Raw genomic sequence first — 17,127 nt, 5'->3', positions numbered from 1 at the left:
AAAGGCATTATGCCTCAATATATCATGCCTGGTAGTGCCTAGCATAATGATGTAGCTTAAAGGAAAAATCATACGCTTAAAGAAATGGTCAGGGCCATGTTGAATTAATCAACACTTCACATGAAGTTGTGGGGTGAAGCCTTAAGAATAGCTGTGTATAATTTAAATAAGGTACCTACAAAATCTGTGTCTAAAACTTTCTACGAGTTATGGATAGGTAAGAAACTATCTTTGTCTTATATGCACATATGGGGATGTTCTGCATAAGCTAAGTTGTATAACCCCCACATTAAAGTCTTTGATCCAAGAACAACCAGTAGATATTTTATTGGTTATCTAGAAAGATCAAAAGGATATAGGTTTTATTGTTCATCTCACTCACCACATATTATTGAAACAGATAAGGCAAAATTTCTTGAAGATGGTTTAGTAGGATTAAGTGCACTTCAAAACTTTGATTTTGAGGAAGTAAAAGATTTAGTTTCACCATATGTTAAAGAAAATACTAAAAGATACCACATTATGATCCCTAATGGTGATCTGGTTGATCACCAGGTTGCTGATGCACAAATCCAAAGTGAACCTATTGTGAACTATGCATATGAGTACGAACATGTTCAATCTGAGCCTGAAGAACAACTTGTTTGGAGATCCACAAGAATTAGGAGATCCGCCATGCATCCTGATTATAAAGTATACCTTCAGGAGCTTGATGATTTCATAGATATAGACGATGACCCGTTGACCTTTATGGAAGCTGTAGAAAACAAACAGTCTTCACACTGGATAGAAGCCATGAAAGAAGAGTTATACTCTATGGCTAAGAATCAAGTATGAAATCTTGTCGAGTTACCTAAGGGAGTAAAACCCGTAAGGTGTAAATAGGTCTTTAAGACAAAAAAGGACTCCAAAGGTAACATAGAGATATAATGCAAGATTGACTGCTAAAGGGTTCATCCAGACGGAGTGCATTGACTATAATGAGACATTTTCTTCTATCTCAACTAAAGAGTCAATGAGAATAATTTTGACTCTCGTAGCTTATTATGACTTGGAGCTACACCAGATGGATGTGAAAACAACGTTCCTCAACGGAGATCTAAAAGAAAATGTATACATGGATCAAACTCTTAGTTTCTCTAAAAATGATCGTCTGGTTTGCAAGCTCAACAAATCTACATATGGACTTAAACAGGCCTCCCGACAATAGTATATTAAATTTTTCTAAGTTATTATGACTTTCGGGTTTACAGAAAACATTATTGATTAATGTATATACCTTAAGAAAAGTGAGAGTAAGTTTATTATATTGATGTTGTATGTGGATGACATTTTGCTTGCAACCAATGATATGAAGTTACTTTCAGAGACAAAACAGTTTCTTGCATCACATTTTGATATGAAAGATATGAGTGAGGTTGCTTATGTACTTGACATAGAGATTCGTCGAGACAAAGCAAAAGGTTTTCTAGGCCTTTCCCAAAGATCCTATATAAATAAGGTGTTAAAGCGATATGGAATAAAAAATTGTTCTCTTAGTTCAACACTCATATCAAAAGATGACAAACTGAGCCAAAATGATTGTCCACATGATGATATTGACAAAGTACAGATAAGTGTTTGTCCATATGCCTCAGTTGTTGACAGCTTGTAATATGCGCAGACTTGTTCTCGTTCAGATATTTCCTTCGCAGTAGGGATGCTTGGTAGATTTTAGTCTCTAACACAGACATATCTCATTGAAAGGCTGTCAAGAAAGTCTTGCGGTATTTGCAAGGGACAAAAGACTATATGTTGACGTATCATAAAGTTGATCACCTCGAGGTCATTGACTACTCAGATACGAACTTAGGAGGATGACTTGATAGTAGAAAGTTTACTATTAGGTATGTCTTCTTACTTGCTGGGGGCACGATCATTTGAAGAAGTGGAAAACAGACGACTACTGATGCTCACACTATGAAGACAAAATTTATAACATTGTACGAGACTATCTCGGAAGCCATATGATTGAGGAACTTTATATCATAGTTAAATGTGGTCGATTTTATTGAGAAGTCACTGAAAGTCTACTGTGATAATGAAGCTGCGATGTTATTTTCGAACAAAAGCACTACATCATGCAAGCATATGAAGCTAAAATATTTTATTGTTAAAGAAATGATAGAGAATCATCTAGTGCATATTGTTAATATTGATATCAAAGAGATGATTGTTGATCCTTTTATTAAAGGGCTAGCAACGAGATTATATTCTAAAGAATATGAGTTTGTTAACTCTTTTTGACATATGCGATTACATTTAGTTCATTGATTCTCTTTGTTATTTATTTATTGTCGATCTTATAAAGATTAGACATTCAAAAGATCTATATAATAAATTATAAAAGTTAATATATTCATCAAGTCATTCTCATAAAATCTTTTAATTAAAGGATTTAACGTCGAAACAAGTGAGAATGTTTGGGATAAACCACTCAGAGTTGTAGATAACCTCTCTTACAAGTGTTCCTTCCTGTGTACATGCCTAGAATCGAGAAAAACGGTTAAGCAAACCGTTCTCTTTCTGCGCCGTGATCCTGCTCACTGTACAAGTAGCCTGCGCTCATTAGAGGGCAGCAGTCCGGCTGATAAAGAGAAGCTCTCCCTGCTCCAGCCACCGCCAGCCATCATCCGAGCTCAACGATGGCTGCCTCAGGTATGCTCCTGCATGCTGTCTTTTGCTTTTCTGTCTCTGTGCACAGGTCGCCGCCCAACATTTCACTCAAGTGGCATGTTCTGTCTCTTGCCTCACCAAGGGTTCTGTGTCCATTTGCATCAGAATACGTGGGTGAGTACAGTCCATTAGAATACAAGAAGCTTAAACAACACACACAGATGGACAATAGGCGGTATTAGAGATGCATAAAAAGGGGTTGAAATGTGATAATAAAAGGGTTCGGGAAGTTTCTGTAAAGAGCTGATTATTTGGCCGGCTTTTGCAGTGTACTGTTTCTCTGTTGCTTCTCCCCGGCTAAGGTTCTCTCGAAAAGGCAATCGATGCTTATTACGCACGATATAACGGAGGTGGTCCAATTTGATGCTGGCAAGTAGGTTACTTTCTTTTCATTCTAACTCGGAAAATGACTTCAAAGGAAGAATCATGATCCTTGCTGTTTGCCTAAACCTGTTTACAGATTCTCAATAGTGAAACTACTGCTTTAAATGCTTGTTGGCTGAGCTGGTTGTCTACCTATTCATGCTTATTGCATTTGAACTGAGTTCCACGTTGGTTCCTCGATTTTTAATTGTACCCATCTGTGTACTGATTCTTTATGTTTTGCTGGTTCGCTTGTCTTCCCTCTCATGGCTTATGAAGTTGGATTTTGAATTGGTTCATATAGAGAGATTTATGGCCTTAATTTGATTTACTCTTTCGATATTGTAGTTAACTTGCATTCCATTCTCTATATCTGTTTTGGTGACATCTTGTCACCTCTTCCACTCTTCTGTTACTTGCTGTTTTTACTGATTAATTCAACTTTCCTTACTTTCAACAAAAAAAATAAAAAGGTTCATTACATACCAAAAACTTGGTTACTGGATTACTTGAAGAGCACGTCTCAGAAACCCATGAACAAACGTTTTGCTTCATAGTTGGTATGTTCTTTTGGTTACTTTCATTCAGTTCTTCTTGGTGTTTGTTTTGCGCTTTACTTCATAGTTGGTATGCTCTTTTGGTTACTCTCGTTTAGTTCTTCTTGGTGTTTGATTTGTCTGATTAGTTCCAAGAGTTGGTCCGTGTTGGCTAGTCACAGTTTGGTTGTCGTTGGGTGGTAGTTTGGATATTCAAGTGTCCCAAATTCCCCATCTGAATTTGGTATTGAGAGGAATTGATCAGGTTCAGCTGTCTTTCACCATGAAACCCGGTTTGCTTGCTTCTGTGGTGGTCTTCTGGTGTTGGTTTACTGTCCAAGTTATGGGGCAAAACAGCACCAGTGTTGCTTCAAAGCAGAGAGTTGTGAATGTTGGTGCGTTGTTCACTTTCGACTCAACAATTGGGAGAGTAGTGAAAGCAGCAATACAGGCAGCAGTCGATGATGTGAATGCAGATTCTAGTATTCTACAGGACACGAGGTTAAACGTCATTATGCAGGACACTAAATGCAATGGTTTTCTTGGAACCGTACAAGGTATGGTTGTTTTAATTTTCCTCTATCTCTGTCTTCGGTTTCTAAGATTTTCAAACTTATTCTGCTTTCTGAAGGTGGAATTATTTGTTCTTGTTTATTAGTTTTTTTTTTCATGTGAGATAATTTCATATTCTATTTTTCTTTTAATCCTTATGCGGAATAGTCCTAGGAGGTGGTCACAATTGACACCCCTCATCTAAGCTGGTCTGGCATTTTATCTCCAGCAAAGACATTATGCCAGTCATCATCTCGTTCTGCTGATGGAATTGTTCACATAATCAGATAATGAGGTTGCACACCCACTTCAATTTTGTGAACTTAGAACCCCCATTTTCTGGCATGCTCCTAGTGATGTTGTATATTTTGTGAGCTTATTTATATTCCCTCACACATTTAACAAGGATGTAATCAAATGACGTTCACATCCCTCACTTAAGATGATGGTCCAAATAGATTAGAAACACACACATCATTAACAGAAAATCCATCTTAATCTTCACAATGAAAAAAACAGATGTCATTGGAATTTCTTTTGCAAGATAAAGTGAGATTTCTTGGTAAATACTTATTAAAACTTATAGTGGCTATTGTAGAACAGACATATTAGCAATGATGGATAGCATGTCTATTTGTAATTCTTGAAATTGACTGCCTTGTACTTGCAGCTTTGCAGCTGATGGAAAAGGATGTCGTGGCAATAATTGGCCCTCAATCATCAGTAATTGGTCATGTGATCTCCCATGTGGTTAATGAGCTTCATGTGCCTCTGCTGTCATTTGCAGCTACTGACCCAACTCTGTCTGCACTGCAATATCCTTTTTTCCTCCGTACAATTCAGAGTGACTATTTCCAAATGAAGGCAGTTGCTGATCTAATCGAGTATTACAAATGGAAGGAGGTCATAGCCATATTTGTGGATGATGACTATGGGAGAAATGGGATATCTGCATTGGGTGATGCACTTGCGCAGAAACATTCCAAAATTTCCTATAAAGCTGCATTGCCATCTGGTGCTGATGCCAATTCAGTTAAAGACATGTTGTCTTCAGTAAATTTGATGGAAGCCCGGGTATATATTGTACATGTGAATCCAGACTCGGGCCTGTCAATCTTTTCTATTGCAAAAAACCTTGGGATGCTGAGCAGTGGCTATGTATGGATAGCAACAGATTGGCTAGCTTCTGTTTTAGATTCATCTGAGTCTTTCAGTAGTAATACAACAAATCTTCTTCAAGGAGTTGTGGTGTTTCACCATCATATACCAGATTCAAGCCTCAAAAGAGATTTTACTTCTAGATGGGGCTCTCTTGTTAAGCAGGGGAAAGCTACTTCAGGCTTGAATTCGTATGGGCTTTATGCTTATGATACTGTTTGGATAATTGCTCATGCTGTTAATGATTTTTTGAGTGGAGGAGGAAACATTACTTTCTCTGACGATCCCAAATTACATAATTTGAATGGAAGTGCATTTAATCTAGCAGTACTCCAGGTGTTTAATGGAGGCCAGCAGTTACTTCAGAGATTGTTGCAGATAAACTCTACAGGTCTCACTGGTCAGATCCAGTTTAATTCAGATAAAGAATTGATTCATCCAGCATTTGATATAATTAATATTGGTGGGAAGGGATCTATGAAAATCGGTTACTGGTCCAATTATTCTGGTTTGTCAATTGATCCCCCGGAAACATTATATGGAAAGCCACCAAACACTTTTGACAGCCCACAACTCCCTAGTGTTATATGGCCTGGTGAAACAACAGTAAAACCACGTGGATGGGTGTTCCCAAACAACGGGAAACCATTGAGAATTGGTGTTCCTTACAGAGTAGGTTATAAGCAGATTGTATCAAAAGGAAGTAGCCCTGACACTGCAAAAGGTTTTTGCATAGACGTGTTTGAGGCTGCAGTTAAACTGCTGCCTTATCCTGTACCCCACCAATTTATATTATATGGAGATGGCAAATCAAACCCAAGCTACAATGATCTTATCAGTATGATTGTTTTAAATGTCAGTAAGCATTATGTGTTTTTCCCAGTGTCCTGTGATTATTTATTTAATGTTTACTATGTTCATAAAATTTATCTTTGTTAAGCCACTTTGCATGTTTGCCATCTTCAGAAATTTGATGCTGCTGTTGGGGACATAGCCATTGTTACAAACAGGACAAGGATTGTTGATTTTACTCAGCCTTTTATCGAATCTGGCCTTGTTATAGTTGCACCAGTGAAGGAGATTAACTCAAGTCCTTGGTCCTTTCTGAAGCCATTTACATGGCAGATGTGGTTGGTGACGGGAGTCTTTTTTCTTATTGTTGGGGCTGTCATCTGGATTCTGGAGCATCGTGCAAATGATCAATTCCGTGGTCCACCAAGTCAACATTTGGTGACAATATTTTGGTAATGCATAATCTCTCTTTGTTTCTTTGTTGTTTTCCTTTTCTTTTTGTTTTTATCCCCAGATTATTTCCCATTCAAAGAGGATTCTAAGTTTCCTTTCCCATTGAGTGCAAACGTTTTACTGTACTACAAGCTGGTGTTCATTTATATGTTTTGTTTTTCTTCCCTTGTCATTAATTTTGCATTTCTTGTGGATTAATTTCAATCAGTTATATTTTGTTGCATTGCCCTCTTTTATTATATTTATTAATCATTAGGTAAAATGTGTTATTGGTGCTAAAGACACTAGACCTTTGTAAGAAATAACTTTAGTTTACATCAATGTTTTCTGTATGAAAGGCACATTTTTCATAAACTAGCGCTGTCAGATGGGAAACCACTTTCCCAGGGAGAGGGGTTGTGAAGGCGGTCTCGAGGTAAATGCAATATTTCATAAGAAGATGGTGGGACCAACCATATAGATCTTTGTTTCAAGCATGGTGGGAAAACGTCAAACAAATGGACCCTGAATGTTGGTTAGTTTCCTCTTAACATTGTGAGACATGCTTAGATTATGCTTTGTCATATGGAGGCTTCAATAAGATGAGATGAAACGGAAAGTGCTCATACATTAATTAAATAGTTGGAATCCACCACAGGGAAAAGGACATGTCTTGCACGATATTTATTCAGGCTAATGAATTAAGAAATAGCCCAAGAATATGTGATACTCTTATCATTAAAAAACATATGAAACTATGCATAGTATATTCTTAAATGGTTAATATGTCCTCAAAGGTATCACCTTACGAAGTTACAAATGGGTAATTCTCACTGGTTAGATGACTCACTTTATAGATGTGTAAGACTAGAAAGTGATGATCTATTTATCTTTTTCCCAGAAATTTTAACCCTTTTTGCAACATCTTCAGATTTTCACCTCAAAAAATGCATATTGATGTGCTATTATTTTTCCAGGACATATCAGTTTATATAATATAATATAATATAATATAATATAATATAATATCTATATATACTCTTCAGTGACTTCATTACATTCTTCAGCATCCTATGGATTGGTGAGTGGAGCAGGTGAAAGCGAAACCCAGTTACTAGGATATGCAGTCTTTACATGTGTCAGGATTATGCATCCACACTGATGTACATGTGCACATGCACCAACATATACAATCCAAGAGGTTTATCATACCTTATTAAGATACCAACCTTTATATTGGTGACATATTAAAAGTGTCTATTGTTGAAAGTTTAGGGATTAACAATTGAAGGAATCAAATGAGAAGGGAAATTGAATAAAATTTGATGTTCACCCAATCAATGCTTTCCCTCTTACTCACACTGTCTGCCTCTTCTATTTATATGGCTATCCTGTTTGGTCTCACCGGCCTACCAAACGTCCCAGCCAAAGTTCACAACACCTTCTTTACAAAATGTCTCTCCATTTGAAAAACTCTTTAAAATGACTCCGTATTTTAGAAGATTAAGAATCTTTGGTTGTAAGTGTTACGTGCTTACTCATAAAAATGATAAACTATCTCCAAAAGCCATTGAATGTGTTTTCTTTTGATATGAGAAAAACAAAAAAGGTACTATTGTTTTGGCTCAATAAATAACAAACTCTATGTTTCTAAAGATGTCACCTTCATTTAAAATGAAAATGGATTTGATAGCAAAAGAACTAAAAAAGAAATTGACTATTCATTTATATTTGATCTATTGTCAAGACATGATGAGTTTAACGGTACTTGTGTTAGACCCTATTAGACATACCTAGACTGCCCTAGACTCTCGGGATCAAATCCTTGCAGATCTTGACTAAAAACCCTACTCGAACGACTTATCAGACCTAGTTTCGACCTTTCTGATTTAGCCGTTTGACCTTATTTTTCTTATACTTTCCAAACGATTGAGATGTGTCACGACATAGATCTTAGGATTGCGGGTAGGGGCCACAATATATTCAAACTAGTTATCCTATAAACATGCTTCAAACATATATGACAAATTAATCAATGAATTGCAATACTCAACACAATTATCTTACAAGCATGCTTCACACACACATATTTATAATATTTTAAAGAATGAATTGCAAGAATCAATATAATTATCCTAAAAACATGCTTTACATATACATGATAAGCTAATCAATCAATTGCAATATTCAAATTAGTTACCATATAATCATATTTCACACACACACACATATATACATATATATATATATATATATAAATATAAATAAATAATGTTTTAAAGATTGAATCTCTTTCTCTCAAATTAACTATCCAAAAAGGCTTCATACACACATATATATGATAATTTAATAAATATATATATTTAAACTAGTTATACTATAAACATGCTTCAAATATATATGACAAATTAATCAATGAATTGCAATATTCAACATAATTATCTTACAAACATGCTTCACATACACATATATTTATATATAACATTTTAAACACTGAACTGCAATAATCAAATTAGTTATCTTACACACACATACACATACACACACACACACACACACACATATATATATATATATATATATATATATATATATATATATATATGACAATTTAATCAATGGTCGAATGTAAAATTGATATATAACCTTGCTTCCTTTTGTATTTTTGAAATCTTTCCAGTTTCCAACGTAAATTGCTTATATAGAAATTTGAAACAACACATTCTCCTATCTCCTATATTCCAAGAGGATCTATGTTTGTAAATATTGGAAAACATCCGGTTTTCACCTTCACTACTTTCAACTTATTTTACCATTTCTGCAGTTTTTCCCACTTGACTCCTGTCCAAAATCATCAATCATATAATTTAAGGATGATGAGCATCGAAACCTCATTATCCTCAATACTCAATGCCATGCAATTATTTGGGTGGTGGTGGCTTGCAGGTCATGATAAAGGCACATGTTTTCAGTTTGTTTTTCTCCTCTATACTTAGCTGTAGACTGTCATTTTCTGCACAATTTTCTATTGAAGTGCTAATTTATATGTGTCATTTTCTTGTTCTATTTAAACCAAAAAGTTCTTTAGTAGAAAGTTTTTCAGAAATATGATATGCAGTCCATGTGCTTTTCACAATATCACAGACCGTGAAATTGTTAACCCATTTTTCTCATCTTCTATTTGTTCCATTTGTCCCTTTCATGGTTATGGTAGCGAGTGTCTTGTACTTACTGTTCTTTGCAGCCTAATTTTGGTTCCTGGCCCCAAGGGCATCCCGAAATTCCTCCAAACTGTAGCATGGAATCATCCCCTAGTCATAGCTTTAAATTTTAATATTTTTTTATGTTGAAACATATCTAATACCCTGTCAATGCAATTGAACTACCCAAGCATGTGTTATTCAATTAAGATCATCCTGTACGTATACTTTCAGTTCTCTAATCCAATCCTTCTAAAGCCACCGAGTATTTGTTCCTTAAATCACCTCCCATTCAAATTTTGTGTCTTTTTTATTTGATCTATAGTTAATTTCATATAAGATTTTCTCTGATATCACACTTCATGGATCTTGAGACTACTTATGCTTCTATCCTTTGAAGCTATATCCACAGCCAGCTACCGATTTAAGCACCCATCTGGAACATAAGTGAACTTCCCTTCTCTTCAGAATGGTTTCAGAACTTCGAGGGATTTCGATTTCATTTTTATTATCTTTTATCAATTAATCTTCAAGTTGCTGAAAATTATGGTGCAAAAAGCTCAAGACAAATAATGTCATACAACTCTGTTATGCAACAGTTAAAACTATTTGTGATGGTTCATGTTAACATTCAGTTAATATTCTATAATATGGATTTGTCAATTGCAATGAATTCTATGCAACAAAAGTTAAAGATGACAGAGGTGGTTATGGAAGGCGAAGTCAAGAGAGATGTTAGTACCATGGTGCGATTAATGATTAATCACTTGTCACATTGATATTCAACTGATGGGACAATGTATGCGTGCATGTAATGACTTGACCTGACAAAAGAACAAAAATACCCTTGTAAGTCGTATACAAGAGTTTGTGCTTAGATAGTTGCTTTTGATGCACAACTTTTAGTGTTATCTTGATCTTGGTAAGTTATTGCCGAGTGTTAGTTCCTATTGGATACTAATGACACTAATGGTTTATCTACTCCATCTTGCAGGTTTGGCTTTTCAACAATGTTCTTTGCGCATAGTAAGTACATCTTACAATGTTCATTGCCACAACTTTCCTATATATTTTACTGCCAACTTATTTCCAGTTCGGCTAATTATGCAACCTTTTATTTGAACTATTTGATTAAAATTAATAATGTATGACCTGAATTTATTTCAGGGGAGGACACTGTCAGCACACTTGGACGTTTTGTGATGATCATATGGCTGTTTGTTGTACTGATTGTCAATTCGAGCTACACGGCAAGTTTGACATCAATCCTTACAGTGCAGCAGCTTTCTTCACGGATCGAAGGAATTGACAGCTTGATCTCAAGCAATGATCCAATAGGATATCAAACTGGTTCATTCGCTAGAAATTATATGATTGAAGAGCTGAATGTTGCAGGTTCAAGGCTCAAACCTTTGGGGAATCCTGACGAATATGCAAATGCTCTTTTGCTTGGGCCAAGCAATGGAGGAGTTGCTGCAATTGTTGATGAGCTTCCTTATGTGGAACTCTTCTTGTCAAAAAACTGCAAGTTCAAGATTGTGGGACAGGAATTCACCAAAAGTGGATGGGGATTTGTAAGTATTTCCATGTTAGTCATTTACAGATTGGCATTTATACGGTAAACTATAGAACTCCTGTATTTATTATAAATCATGCCATTATGGCCAGAAATTTGTTCAATCAATAACTACTATACTCTCATTTGGATTGATATTCCTGGTGCTTCACTTTCAGTTAGAACTTTTATTCCTGTTAGTTGGTACCTTTATAGGGCTAAGAGGTTAAACAACAATGATCAAAACTTTCCATTATTTAGCTAAATGATAATTTGAATTAGTCCTCACATGCTACTTCATTCTTTGCCGCATCTGTCATAATTTTGGATTTCCTTATTATAAGTTGTACCTCACTGATCCTAGCTTTCATAACATTCTGATAAGAATGTGCTGGATTTGTTCAAGATTTTGCTATCATTTCTGTGAATTGTGGCATGCATCATAAAAAGCTTTTTTTCATGAGAATACATGTGGTAGTTTGATGTTGCTTTGCATTCACACTTTAGCACCTTCTTTAATTACAATGCATAATGACCAATTTGTAGTTCTTTTCCATTATTCTACTGTTCATTATGATAGCAAGAAATATTTACGAGTCAGTATGAATCCCTGTGTTCTCTGCAGGCTTTCCAAAGAGACTCGCCATTAGCAGTTGATATGTCAACTGCCATACTTGCACTTTCAGAAAATGGTGACCTTCAGAGGATACATGATGAATGGTTACAGAAAAGTGGGTGCACCAATAAGAGCAATGATGCATCTTCTAACCAACTTGGCCTCCAGAGCTTCTGGGGACTCTTCCTTATTTGTGGGGTAGTGTCCGTTCTTGCACTTGCAATTTTCCTTATACGTGCAGCTATCCAGTTCATAAAGTACGGTGGCAACAATGGTGAGCATGCTTCATCTGACTCAAGTCACCAACCTGTGAGAGAAAAATCTGGCATCAGGGACTTTTTTGGCTTCTTAGATGAAAAGGAAGGGGAGGTCTCTAAAACAATGAAAAGGAAACAAAGTGACAAGCACCAAGGAAGTTCAAGTTCTCAGAATCACAATTTTAATGACCACTCCACCTCTCCTGCTTGAGGTATAACTGAGTAACTTCCTACTAAAAAGAATGGAAGGTGCAATGCATGCTTTCTCTTTTTCATCAAACTTTATGCATCAAAGATTATGCCATAGTATACTGAAGTGTAAGAAGGGTGACTAGAAATAGTAACATCAAAGTCTCGGAAGATGAGGATGATTGCAATAATCAACTAAGATTTCTTTGCTGGCATCCAGATGGGCTTTACCTTCATTTGATCCAGAATTTTGAAAAATTGTCCAATTTCCTATGTATCAACAGCAGTTAAGTAGATAACTACTGGTCTGATATTCCATGAATTGAGAAATCCTATCTTACAACTACAAAGTGTAACAACTGCAGCTTGGGTGGAAGAAATGAATATCCACTAGGCTGCTCTGTCAAAAGCTATTACTAAACATAACTGGAATACATAGTGTTGATTTGTTTCATCTAGTTTATAAGTTCTGTTTTCAGACTCTGGAAGCTAGAGCAGACTTGGGCCATTGTTCCATCCAGGACATTGGTCGTGCAAGCTTGGTGTGTTTGGGACAATCAAACTTCACAAGCTCTGCCTAACATGGGCTACTCAAGAACCCTTCTGCCAACCGTATCTACTAAAGTTTGAAACTTCCCACTTGCTTGCTCTAGCATGTCAATTTCTTGAATAAGGACGCAAATGAAAAACAAGAGTCCCCACTGATGCAAATAGTTCAGGCACCTCATAAACTGCTCAACCAAGTGTCTCAAGTCAACAGTAAGCAGCAGCGAGACCTGCAGTTTGCATGCAATTATCAATCCACTATCAAAATACATTTATGGGTTCTGTATGTCTTATCCTTTTTTCTTGTTTCATGGCCGTTAGATTTGAGTGAAGTTTCATGTGCATGTTACCAACAGGGCCGTGTTTCATAAAGTAGCTCTATTGGAAAATTAACCAAAGGGCATGCAAAGAAAGAAGAGTGAATGTACACATTCACGGTTGGAGACAGCAACTTGTCAAGGCTTTGGAAGTCCATGCATCTTCCAAATTCTAATCCAAACTTATAACTGCTTAATTTGGTATAGAATGTACAAGAAGCATGCAAAAATTGATAAATGAACTCAACATGTCTTTGTTGCTGAAAACTAATAAAAAACACAATAAATGTAGGGAAAAAAGTAGCTTGGACATACGGGCTCATTTGCCAACTTGATAACTGTTCAGCTTTAACATGTCCTCCACTTTCCAAGCCTTCCCGCTTCATGTTGATGGTACTCAATACACCACTCATGTGGCTTCACACTTCCCTCTCTCCAAGGTCCAACATCAATTTCCAACCATTCGATGTAAACATAAGAAATGCTTTATTTTTCTTGGATAGGCAAGCTGGGGTTAGGCAGGCCCTTACCACTTTTAATAATAAAAAAGGGCAGATTGCATACAATCAGAATTGTCCCTTATGGGATGTCAGTCAAGGGGATTATCTTTCCAAGATTCACCATCCCCAACCTAGCTAATAGGCTAGTCACCTAGCCAAAAAATTTGTGTGTCTATCGACCTTTTGTATCTTAATTCTATCAAAACTGTACAACAACAAAAAAAAGATGTCCTGATGGCACTCGTTATTGCTCCCTCGACCCTCCAAAACCTTGTTAGTTCGTCTGACCAAATCTGTTATGCCGGTTTCAATAATGAAATTCTCAGTCTTCCTGTCCTACAGAACCCCGGCCCCAAGTTGACCATAGGGATGGCAGTGGACCGGGGGAAAGCGGGGCCCCGCCCCGCCTCGCCCCGTTTGGACTGGGGATGGAGGGTATGAAACGGGGATGGAGGCGGGGACGAAGGTTAAAATCCATCCCCGTCCGGGGGTGGAGGCGGGGATGGACTGGCACGTTCCCCCGCCCCGCCCCGCCCCGCCCCATCCCCGCCCCGCCCCGGCCCATCCCCGCCCCGCCCCCGGCCCATCCCCGTCCCGGCCCCGCCCCGCCCCATCCCCGCCCCCAACCCTTTATATTTTTCTACATGTTTACTAACCCTAACTCCCTTCCCTAATTTCCTAACCCTGGAGCCGCCGAGCCGGGCCGTCGCCTCTTCCCCTTCCCCATTCGCATTATCATTGGAGCTGGGCCGTCGCCGACCACCGTTGGCCGACGCCGACCACCGTTTGCCGACACCGACCACCGTTGGCCGACACGATCTCTCCCTCCTTCCATGGCTGATGCATTGTTTGACATCTTCTGAGATCTTAAAAACAACTTTTGACATGGCTGAGGCATTGTTTGTTTGTCAGCGTATGAACTATCAAAAAAAGAAGGTAAGGTTGGGACACCTGAGAGACCACTCTCCGATCTTGGTAATCTAAGTTATCGTGGCTACTGGACTAGGGTTTTGCTTGACATTCTGAAGAAGCATAAGGGCAATATTTCCATTCTGCTTTCTTTCTGGACCTTCATGTTTTAAATTTGTGTTGCACTCTGTGGTTTTGCTTGTGCTATCAAATCTTCTCATATAGTGGACACATTTTTCTGTGATTATAAAGCAGGTTTCAATAGGTTAATTTTTTCATTTATAGTGGTTGTTTGATTTGGCTTAATTTTTTTTAACATTTCAGATCAACTTATTTGCATATTCATTTTTCTAATTATTAAATAATATTCTCCAGTTCAGAAAAAATTGGAGGATGAGGAACTGAGTCCATTCAATATCTTCTAGAGCATGATCCATGGATGTTATGTATTAGTTTACTAGGCACAAGTAAAATCTAATTTTTGTCTGGGCTATGAAGGCGGGGAGATCCTGTTTTCCATGTGGATGAATTCATTTATCATTAACTGAAATATTAACGTGAATGATTTCTAAGTAGGGATGCAATTTGACAAACGGGGACGGGGACGGGGCGGGGGTGGAGGACACGAAACGGGGATGAAGGCGGGGGTGGAGGATAAAATCCATCCCCGCCGCGGAGGCAGGGCGGGGGTGGAGGATAAAATTTTGAGGCGGGGCGGGGGTGGAAACCTTGTCCCCCGCCCCGCCCCGCCCCACTGCCATCCCTAGTTGACCATCCTCTACCTTCTATGCTATGAGAAGCATCCAACCTCTATAAAGTAGTCGGCATAGTTGCGAATCATGAAACCTATTTTCCACTCTTCCTGGAAAAAGCTGAAAACATTGATTTTTCTCCATCCTGAAGGTGGGGGGTCCCAAGCATCCAAGGATCTCCATCTATTTGCCTATGAATCATTGGAGTTTCGGAGAAAGTGCATCACGTCTTTCCTTACCGTGAGAAGGGACTCATTGAGAAGTGTCTCATTCGTTTTGTTTGTTGTGTCAAACAAGATTTCATTCCTCATAAACTAGGTCCTCCATACATGTAACACCCCGATTTGAGACTTTGAGAGTCCAAGTTCGATTGGTATTGCTTCTCAAAGAGAAAACATACAAACAAAACATGATTAATTTATTTTTTCTAATAACTCAATTTCTTTTACAAAGTTCATCATTCATAATATACAGAAATAATAATTTGATAGGTATTCAATGACAAGAAATAAACTAATAAGTACTCTGCTATAAATTCAGACTAGTCAATCACGTTCTGCTTGTGCTAGTGTGTCTAAAACCTACAATTGTAATTATACAGAAAGTAAGTCTATAACTCAGTAAAGAATATTTATAAGCAAATTAATAATAATTTTAATTTACAACTGTAGTGGAGCTCTAAGCCTTTAGTCTAAATTTAGTTTTCGACACACCACACAAGGTTTGTATGTTTTAAATTTCTCCCTTAACTCTCTCAATCAAACACTCACTCATGTCAGACTATAACACTAAGTCGACTATACCGGTCATAGTTGTCTATGAGCATAAAAACCATCATAGAATACCCAAATTCTACATTATTGACGAGACTATAAACCATACACTCCTAGTAATCCCCGGATCACCAGGTACTACAGTGAAACAATAAGGTAGACCTCACCGGTAGCGGAAGGTCAGGCTCAAACTCAAATTCGACATGGTTCATGATATATCATAACCATAACAACTTTCAACCATCCATGGTTGTCTAGAGTCTCAGATATTATGTGAATATAATCCTAAGTCATATTTTATGTTCATTATATTGAACCTTACTCCCAAGCTCGTGTTTTACCCATTCTTCCACGAGTGCTATCGTGAAATAATCATGTTGGATCTCACTCTCAATCTTAGAATGGCATTAGGGTTCACATTTTGTATCATACTAAGCATGCAAAGAGGTAGAATCTTTACATCATTAAATCACCGACGACCCACTCTCCATAATGGTTGCACTCTGGCCGTGAACCAGGTAGCCCTTTTCGCAGGTCACCACTTTTAGGATTTAAAGGGTTATGCATGTTAATTTAAATATAAAATTCACATGACATGACTAGATTTAAAGAACTCAAGGCTAATCACAATCTCATCACAATGCATGTTATTTGCAGATTATAACATAGATATGTTATCATAAAAATAATTTCTTTCTAATATGCATGACATATCACGACTAACGTGTTTATATAATCATCTCATTGCAATAATCTTATGTATGATCATTTTATGCATATCGTGTTTACACTCAAGAGCTACATTTCTAAACATGCTAATATGCAACATCAATAATAACATGCAACATAATATGGTTTGTTCACAACTAAGATTACTTATAATATCTCTTACCTCGAATACAAATATTGTACTCTGGTCGCAATTGAGTCTCAAGTAGCTCTAACAATAGGATCTGATCATCATA

The 17,127-nt window shown here is 37.3% G+C and overlaps 1 protein-coding gene across 1 annotated transcript; it reads left to right on the top strand.

The window, feature by feature from the left end:
- The first annotated feature begins 3,885 nt into the window (after window positions 1-3,885).
- Window positions 3,886-12,817, top strand: LOC149823109 (glutamate receptor 3.5-like). The gene is made up of 6 exons (XM_089981423.1): window positions 3,886-4,171; window positions 4,837-6,179; window positions 6,291-6,568; window positions 10,743-10,774; window positions 10,916-11,322; window positions 11,929-12,817. Exons 1-6 carry the CDS (start codon window positions 3,898-3,900, stop codon window positions 12,385-12,387), a joined length of 2,793 nt encoding a protein of 930 aa, XP_089837549.1. The 5' UTR covers window positions 3,886-3,897; the 3' UTR covers window positions 12,388-12,817.
- Window positions 12,818-17,127: the final 4,310 nt, after the last annotated feature.

Source organism: Nuphar pumila, chromosome 11 (assembly GCF_984573655.1).
Source record: "Nuphar pumila chromosome 11, dmNupPumi1.hap1.1, whole genome shotgun sequence".
NCBI classification, from domain to species: Eukaryota; Viridiplantae; Streptophyta; class Magnoliopsida; order Nymphaeales; family Nymphaeaceae; genus Nuphar; species Nuphar pumila.
Note: the sequence above shows the minus strand (reverse complement) of the source record. Positions and strands in the feature narration are given on the sequence as shown.